At 38.4% G+C, this 10000-nt stretch overlaps 1 protein-coding gene across 1 annotated transcript in view; it reads left to right on the top strand.

Annotated features, from left to right (window-relative positions):
* Window positions 1-8068: 8068 nt before the first annotated feature.
* Window positions 8069-10000, top strand: part of LOC143020409 (uncharacterized) — a 3173-nt gene continuing 1241 nt past the window's right edge. Inside the window, exons 1-3 of the mRNA XM_076176826.1 lie at window positions 8069-8659; window positions 8773-9009; window positions 9286-9864. Coding sequence (XP_076032941.1) covers window positions 8069-8659; window positions 8773-9009; window positions 9286-9864 — 1407 coding nt within the window. The remainder of the gene's footprint in view (window positions 8660-8772; window positions 9010-9285; window positions 9865-10000) is intronic.

Raw genomic sequence — 10000 nt, 5'->3', positions numbered from 1 at the left:
TTCTGCCCCATACAGTGCTGTTGGCACAATCACTCCTTCATACAGTCTTCTCTTCGCATCCATTCCCAAATGTCTATTCCTCATTACACTCTTTAATCCACCAAGGCATTTACTCGCTTCTCTCAATCTACATTCTACCTCCACCTTCACTCCACCTTTTCCTGCTACACTTGCACCCAAGTATCTAAAACTATCCACTTCCTCCAGTCGCTCTCCCTTAATGTATGTATTTTCAGTATGTATACATGTATGTATGTATATATATATATGTATGTATGTATCTATGTATGTATGTATGTATGGATGGATGTATGTATGTATGTACAGTATGTATGTATGTATGTATGTATGTATGTATGTATGTATGTATATTTGTAAGTATGTATGTATGTATACGTGTATGCATATATGTATGTATGTATGTATGTATGTATGTATGTATGTATGTATGTATGTATATATGTATATATGTATGTATGTATGTATGTATGTATGTATGTATGTATGTGTTTGTATGTATGTATGTATATATGTATGTATGTATGTATGTATGTATGTATGTATGTATGTATATATGTATGTATGTATGTATGTATGCATGTATGTATGTATGTATGTATGTATGTATATATGTATGTATGTATGTATGTATGTATGTATGTATGTATGTATGTATGTATGTATGTATGTATGTATGTGTGTATGTATGTATGTTTGTATGTATGTATGTATGTATGTATGTATGTATGTATATATGTATGTATGTATGTATGTATGTATCTATGTATATATGTATGTATGTATGTATGTATGTATGTATGTGTGTGCTTATGTATGTGTATGTGTATGTATGTATGTATGTGTGTGCTTATGTATGTGTATGTGTATGTATGTATGTATGTATGTATGTATGTATGTATGTATGTATATATGTATGTATGTACGTATGTATGTATGTATGTATGTATGTATGTGTGTGTTTATGTATATATGTATGTGTGTGTTTATGTATATATGTATGTATGTATGCATGTATGTATGTATGTATGTATGTATGTATGTATGTATGTATGTATGTATGTATGTATGTACAGAATGTCAATCAAGGCCAAAATATCATGATAGGATGTAATGTCGCTAGAGGACGAAATGTCACATTAGGATGTAATGTTATAGGACAAAATGTCGCAATGGGATGTAATGACAGTGGAGGACAAAAGATCACGATGGGAAGTAATGATAGTGGAGAACAAAATATCACGATAGGATGTAATGATAATGGAGGAGAAAATATCACGGTAGGATACAATGTTAGTGAAGGAGAAAATATAATTTTAGGAAGGGATACCGGACAGAATGTCAATGAAGGCCAAAATATCAAGATAAGATGTAATGACAGTGGAAGACAAAAGAACATGATGGGATGTAATTATAGTGGAAGAAAAAATATCACGGTAGAATATCATGTCACTGGAGGACAAAATATAATTTTAGAAAGGGATGCCTGACATAATGTCACTGAACGACGGGAGGCCGGCGTGAATCACGGTGACGTAGGTGGACAAAATGTACAAAAGAAATCGGATGACCGTGATCGACCAGATGTCCGTGATGGGGGAAATGTTAATTTTGATAGGAGAAATGTTAATGAGGCATTGAATGTCAATGAAGGACCAAATAATAATATAGAGCAAGGTATAAGTAAAAAAGAAAATGATAATATAAGACATGATATTGAAACTCAAAATGTGTCAAAAAGTAATAATTACGAGTTTTTTAAAACCATGTACTTTAATGCTCGTAGTATTAGGAACAAATTTCAAGAAATACAGGCGTATGTCAAAAGCGAAAATTTCGAAATGATAGGAATAACTGAGACATGGTTAAATGGTACAGAGTTCGAAGCTGAATTTAATATTGCGGGATTTAAACACTTTCATCAGGATAGAAACCATAAGAAAGGTGGGGGTGTTCTATTGTACGTTAAAAACAATGTTCATGCTTGTGTTTTAGAGAAAGTGAAACAGGATGCATATGATAGTTTGTGGGTTGAGTTAACCCAAGCAAATGGACAAAAAATGAATATAGGTGTAATATACTGTATAGGCCAAAGACATAATTATTAGCAGACAACAAACTGTTATTTCAAGAACTGTCTAGTTTCTGCAACCGGGATTTATTGATAATGGGTGATATCAATTTTACTGACATTGATTGGATGACCCTTGAACATGGCCATATAGGTAGTCGCTTGATTGATTTTCTTGGTGACAATTACTTAATTCAGCATGTAAAAGAGCCCACAAGATATGGAAACTTACTCGATCTTTTGATCACTAGCCGCGAAAGCATGGTAACTGATTTAGAAGTCGGTGAATCTGTTGCAAATAGCGATCACAACTTAGTTAGATTCAAACTCCTAAACAATTTTAGAATAGATACTTGTGTTTCTAAAATACCCGATTTCAGTAAAGCTCAGTTCATAGGACTACGTCAGGAGCTTCAGCTTACAGATTGGAAGGCAAAATTAAACGAAAGACCTGTAGATCAGATGTGGGAAATATTTCAAAATACGCTCACTAAGATGATTCAAACTTACATTCCTTTTAAGAACAGACGTCCCCCAAATCAGGCTCTCCCAAAGTAGCTCGACAAAGAAACTGAAAAAAGTATTGCTAAAAAGAGACAGGCTTATAAGAAATATAGGTGCTCGGGTGCATCTAATGACTATGAAAGTTATGTATCAATACAGAGAGATTTGAAAAAGACAATAAGAAAAAGAAAACGACAATACGAAATGAACATCGCTGATAAATCCAAAGAGAATCCCAAAGAATTCTATAGTTACATTAGAGATAAAAAGGGTGTTAGGAATCACATTGGTCCACTATTATCTGCTGACGGTCAACTTGAATATTCAAATGAAGGAATGTGTAATATCTTAAACAATTATTTTAGCTCGGTATTTGTAAACGAAACACCTCAAAGTGAATTCCAAGCTGAAACCTGTGAAAAGTCTGGGGTAAACTTACTACGGTAAATATAACACAAGAAAAAATTAAAAGGTTTATAGACAAACTCAAAGTTAATAAAACACCAGGGCCTGGCGGTTGGCATCCAAGAATCTTAAAGGAAATGAAAAATGAGATTGTTGTTCCATTAGAAATTATTTTCAAGAAATCCATCATATCCGGAGATGTCCCAAGAGAATGAAAGCTAGCTAACGTCACTCCCATATTCAAAAAAGGTGACAAAAAGAAACCAAATAACTATAGGCCTATAAGTTTTACTTCAATCGTAGGAAAAATAATGGAAACTACCATCATTAACTTACTCGAATTCTACAACACAATTATCTCGAATTATGACAAAAGAAACAATATAGATTTAATATATCTAGACTTTGCAAAAGCTTTTGATACCGTCCCCCACGAAAGACTACTTACTAAATTAGCTTTGCATGGAATAAGTGGTAGCCTATTAGGTTGCACTAGTAATTGGTTGAATGGTCGAAAACAGAGAGTTGTTTTAAATGGAAAAACTTCTGGATGGAAAAGTGTTGCAAGTGGAGTTCCTCAGGATTCCGTTCTTGGGCCACTTCTATTCATAGTATATATAAATGATATAGACCATGGACTAAAATCTACTGTTTCCAAATTTGCTGATGATACAAAACTGTGCGGAGTGGCAAATGATCACTCAAACCAATTAGATATTCAAGATGATTTAGATGAATTACAGCAATGGTCTGAAAAGTGGCTAATGAAATTTAACACAAGTAAATGCAAGGTCATGCACATAGGTAAAAATAACAGTAAGTACGATTACAAGTTATTTGGAAATTCGTTAACAAAAGTGGATAGTGAAAAAGATCTCGGCGTAATTATCAGTAACGACCTCAAATCATCCAAGCAGTGTATTTCAGCCTCTGAGAAAGCAAATAAGATTCTGGGACTGATTGCGCGATCTTTTGATTTCAAAAGTCCATCACTCATTAACAAGCTATATAAATCATTAGTTCGTCCACATTTGGAATATGCTGTTTCCGTATGGTCACCGAATCTCATTAAAGACATTGACAGACTGGAAAAAGTACAACGGCGATCCACAAAACTGATTCCAAATATCGAAAATAAATCATACGAAAATCGACTAAAACACATGAATCTGTTTTCCCTAAAAAAAACGTGGACTCAGAGGTGACTTGATACAGGTCTTTAAGATTTTAAAGGGAATTGACAACATCAAAAGTGACCAAATTTTCACATTGAATGAGAATCAGACAAGAAACAATGGTCTCAAACTGTCCGGAAATAGATTCAATTTGGAAGTAGGTAGAAACAACTTTGCCAACCGTGTAGTGAATGAATGGAATAAACTTCCTGCACAGGTAGTGCAATGTAGTTCAGTTCGAAGCTTTAAGAATCATTTAGATAAATACCTAAGTAAGACACTGTAATGATTATAATTTATTTTATATTATTATTTTGTTTTTTATCATTTGTCTGTCTGATTTTCATTTATTATTAGTTATATGTTAATTTGTTATTATTTACTATTTACCTGTTTGTTTATTATTCAACTATGCCTATGCATATACTTATGTATTTTATTTGTTATTTACATTATCATAGTTTTTATTTATTATTTTATTATTAATATGATTTTTTTTTCGCATCCGACCTAGATATGGAACAACAGGTCTCCTGTCGGCATGCTCCGCCTTTGTAATGTATGTATGTATGTATGTATGTATGTATGTATGTATGTATGTATGTATGTATGTATGTATTGTTGCGTGGCCGCAAGTCTGTTCCTTTGATATATGTACTTTTCATGTTACCACCTGTTTCGGGTAGTTGTAGCCACGCCCTAGTTTTTTCGTCTTCTGAATTACCGATCGTATGAATTATAATATTCTATGTTCCGTGTGTATTATTCCTTTGTTATCCTTTTATTCTGGTTAGCTAGGATATTGTTCATATTGTATATTGTACATTATTGTGTTAATGATATCTGTATGTGTATTATATTATTCCACTCACGCTGTCTGTAATAAAATAAATGATAGCGGTTTGTGAGTTGGCAACTGCGGCCCCCCCCCCCCCCATGGTGACCGCATTCACGAGTGAATACTCATTCGTACTCATTCTCTCTAATTTCTGAACCCGTACAGAGCGGACACTTCCCGCTCCTCTATAATCTCTAGATTAAGTGTTAGGTGGACCCTAGTGGTAACAAGTGGTCCGGGTAGGCATAAAATAAGTGTGTGTGTAGTCCTAAGTGAATATGTAAATAATTTATGTTAGAACACCATAGTTTTGCCTTCACCTTGCCCCTTTGAATTATCAACCGGTCACCTAAACCTATTGACATACGTGCTTGAAGGTACTGCACATATTTATATTTAATGTGCAGTATATTGTTCCCCTGCCATTAAGGCTCAATATGGTTCGTCGATGATTGGAGGTAGAATTGTTTCACCAATTAAGATTGGGCATTAATGGGAGGAGTAACAGTGTATTTATGTATTTATGTATGTTTGTATGTATGTATTTATTTATGTATGTATGCATGTATGTTTGTATGTATGTATGTATGTATCTATGTATGTATGTATTTATTTGTGTGTGTGTGTGTATGTATGTGTGTGTGTATGTATGTGTGTGTGTATATGTATGTGTGTGTGTATGTGTGTGTATGTATGTGTGTGTGTATGTGTGAATGTATATGTGTGTATGTATGTATGTACGTGTGTGTATGTGTGTCTGTGTGTATGTGTGTATGTGTGTATGTATGTGTGTATGTTAGCTAGGATATTGTTCATATTGTATATTGTACATTATTGTGTTAATGATATCTGTATGTGTATTATATTATTCCACTCACGCTGTCTGTAATAAAATAAATGATAGCGGTTTGTGAGTTGGCAACTGCGGCCCCCCCATGGTGACCGCATTCACGAGTGAATACTCATTCGTACTCATTCTCTCTAATTTCTGAACCCGTACAGAGCGGACGCTTCCCGCTCCTCTATAATCTCTAGATTAAGTGTTAGGTGGACCCTAGTGGTAACAAGTGGTCCGGGTAGGCATAAAATAAGTGTGTGTGTAGTCCTAAGTGAATATGTAAATAATTTATGTTAGAACACCATAGTTTTGCCTTCACCTTGCCCCTTTGAATTATCCACCGGTCACCTAAACCTATTGACATACGTGCTTGAAGGTACTGCACAGATTTATATTTGATGTGCAGTATATTGTTACCCTGCCATTTAGGCTCAATATGGTTCGTCGATGATTGGAGGTAGAATTGTTTCTCCAGTTAAGATTGGGCATTAATGGGAGGCGTAACAAGTGGGGGGCCTTACGACCGGGATAGTAGCCATTAGTGCATTTATATTGTTAGAACGCCCATACGGTTGTGGTTCATCGCCGAGATTTGTGGTAAGCTATTGAATTGTTGTCATTATTTCATGCTCTTGCGATACCAGCTAACAGTTGCATTACCATACGTGCGGCTAATCCCTATTATACGTATTTCATTAATTCAATAGGTTGCTAACTAGCTGATAAGCAACATTTTGTTATTCCTTGTCTTCCAACATCTTCGTTCAACATGTTCAACTTGGAGAATTTCGTAAAGACGCCTTCAGCCGAAGAGGTAAGGAAGCTTAACAAACCAGAGTTAGATATGATAGCACATCATTATCAAATAAGCGAGTGCTCCGGTTTAAATAAGAACCCCTTGAAAGACAAAATTATTGGGTACTTGGAGGAAAATATACTCATCCTCGCCTCACGGGAAGATGTTGGGGGTGCTAGCCCCGTAAATGATTTAGCTTTACAGGTTGAACTTAAGTTGGAACTAGAAATATAGAGACTCAAGTCTCAAAGTCATGGTATAGAAAAAACACCTAATATTCCGAAATTTAACGAGGACGAACCAGACAAGTTCTCTTCTATTTTCGAGAAGTTAGCACGTATGTACCAATGGCCATTCAGCCAGTGGACGCAGATGGTGTATGGTGCCCTCTCGGGAAAAGCTCTCGACACATTTATTGCACTTTCAGAGAGTCAGAGTAGTGATTATTATGTACTTAAATATAATATTCTACAAGCATACCAGCTTGTTCCTGAAGCCTACCGGCAACAATTCAGGAAATGTAGGAAATCCAACCAGGAGACCTACGTGGAGTACTTCCAACGAAAGCTCCGCTTGTTCACCCGGTGGGTGGAGAGCGAGGAGGCTCACGTAGACCTGGAGAAACTCAAAGGGTTAATATTGATGGAGGATATTAGAAATAATATCCCTCCAGATGTGCGAGCCAACTTGGATCAGCGAGGTATTCGTACCTTGGCAGAGGCTGGCCCAGCGGCCGACTATTACCATTTAACTAATCCTAGAATGCATTCCAGGTCTCACCCTACCTTGCCCCAAAGCTTCCCCCCCACTAGGGACTCCAAGCCAATCGGACCTCCACAGCCTCCTCGACCGCCGGCCCACTCATCATCTGCTTCATCTACCTCAGGTAAGCCCATTGATAGTGAGACCAGGGAATCTACCCTTACTGGAGGCAGGAGCTATTGCAAATATTGCAAAAGGCCAGGACATCATGTTGATGAATGTTTCAAACTACAACAAAGAAAGGCTCCTCTCCAAGGGTCCCCCTCTCTCTCGATCAATGTGGCCGAGCAATCGGAAAGTTTTTTGGAGCCCTGTCTCACTGCTGTTAGCCCATCAGTTGTCCCAGATAATCCTTCCCCACCTATGTTATCAACATTTGAACCATTCTGTTCTTCTGGTTCAGTGGCCCTTGATCAAGATAGCCCACCTACATCTATCAAGCTTCTGAGAGACACAGGCTCAGCCTTATCACTAATTACAAAAGATGTGGCTGCTTTGATAGATGCATGTTATACTGGGAATTGGGTCCTTGTGAACGGTTTAACAGGCGGGTCACGTATCCCTATATGCCAAGTATTCTTGCGGTCAGATGTTAGGACAGGTTATGCCCAGGTAGTAGTCGACAAGTGACCTGTAGAAGGAGTTTCACTCCTGATAGGAAATGACCTCGCCGGGGACACGATGTTACCTAATGTCAGTCTCCTCGTGTTCCTCTGCCGAGAATAATACTTCCCAATTAGAGGCAGACATTCCGGGCATATTCCCTGCATGTGCTGTTACTCGTAGCATGAGCCGCAGGGTGGAGGCAGAGATTAGCGAGCATAAAGAGGATGCTCAACCTAGTGAGAACACAGAGGATGTTCCTACTCAGCCTGACCTTGCTGATTTAAATCTAGGTGAATTTTTTGAAACTTCTCCTCCACCCGGTGACCTTCATAATAGGTTTGATAGCGAAAACGACACTGAGGGAGACAATGTTACCACCCTGGATAGTTTCGGTTCCTCCCCAGTCACTAGGAGTAGGCTCATTTGTCTCCAAAAAGAAGACCCTGAACTAGCCAGTTGTTTCCGTAGAGCTATTAGTGAAGAGGAAGCCAAGTCTGAATCTAACTACTATTACCTTAGCTCAGACATATTGATGCGAAAGTTCCGTCCTACTGATTCCCCTGCAAATTACCCTTGGTCTGTCCGTCACCAAATAATGGTCCCAAGCCCATTACGGAAGGAGATCCTGGGTATTGCTCATGATGGGGTAGGAGGACATTTGGGAGTTAGGAAGACTAGTGCAAAAATTCTAACTCATTTCTATTGGCCTAAAAATGAAGAGATATTAGTTCCTACATTAGTACATGTCACCGTTGTCAGGTAGCAGGGAAACCGCACCCCAGCGTTAAACCGTTCCCTCTACAACCTATCCCTGTCATTGAGGAACCCTTTGGCAGAATTGTCATAGATTGCGTTGGTCCTCTGCCAAAGACTCCCCGAGGTAATCAGTTTCTCTTTACTATGATAGACTGTGCCACCCGTTATCCAGAAGCCATTCCCTTGCGCCGCATCACAGCCAAGAATGTGGTGAGAGCCCTTATTCACTTCTTTACACAAGTAGGCCTTCCCACAGTAGTGCAGTTGGACCAAGGATCCAATTTTACTTCCCGATTGTTTAATCAGGTAATGCAGAGTCTGGGTGTCCGGCAGTCTAGGTCTTCAGCCTATCATCCCCAATCCCAGGGGGTGGTGGAGCGATTCCATCAGACATTCAAACGCATGTTGCGCACTTATTGCTTGGAGTTTGGGAAGGATTGGGACGAGGGAGTTGACCTGCTCCTATTCACGGTTAGGGACTCTGTTCAAGAATCCTTAGGATTCTCCCCATTTCAGCTAATTTATGGCCACGAGGTGCGAGGACCTCTCAAAGCCCTCAAAGAAAGTTGGCTGCTGGAAAATAGTGTCACACCCTTGGTATCGTATGTAGTTGAGTTTAGAGAAAAATTAAAAGCTGCTGTGACGCTGGCTAATGCCCATTTAAAATCTGCTCAGATAAGAATGAAACAACAATTTGACAAAAAACATAAGGTAGAGCATAGGGAATTTAGGGTAGGTGATAAGGTGTTAGTGCTCTTGCCCGTGCAGAAACATCCATTCCAGGCAAGGTATGATGGACCTTTCCAAATTGTAGACAGGGTAGGGGACGCCAATTACATTGTATATACGCCAGGCAGGCGTAAGAAAAAACGTCTGGTGCATGTCAATCTACTGAAACCCTACAGAGTGAGAAAGAGTAAAGAAAAGGAGGAAAATGTTGAACCTTCCTTGCCCGCTTGTGTTGTAGTGCCTACATGTGTTTATGATCAGAAAGACAACTTCCCTGAACTCCAGAGTGGCTTGTATGCTAAAGTGGACAATTCCACAATACTCTATGATCCCAGTACAAAGTTAGGCCATCTCTCTAATGACCAAGCGAGTGATATTTCTTCTCTTTTGACAGACTATAGTGATATATTTAGTGACCATCCTCACCCCTGTTCAGCTGTAGAGCACGACATCGAAACCAACGGAGCTCGGCCCATCCGCCAACGTCCTTACCGCCTGAACG

Source organism: Oratosquilla oratoria, chromosome 40, assembly GCF_046742065.1.
Source record: "Oratosquilla oratoria isolate Oo_2021 chromosome 40, ASM4674206v1, whole genome shotgun sequence".
Taxonomy (NCBI): domain Eukaryota; kingdom Metazoa; phylum Arthropoda; class Malacostraca; order Stomatopoda; family Squillidae; genus Oratosquilla; species Oratosquilla oratoria.
The sequence above is the reverse complement of the archived record's forward strand: the minus strand, read 5'-3'. Positions and strand labels throughout refer to the sequence as shown.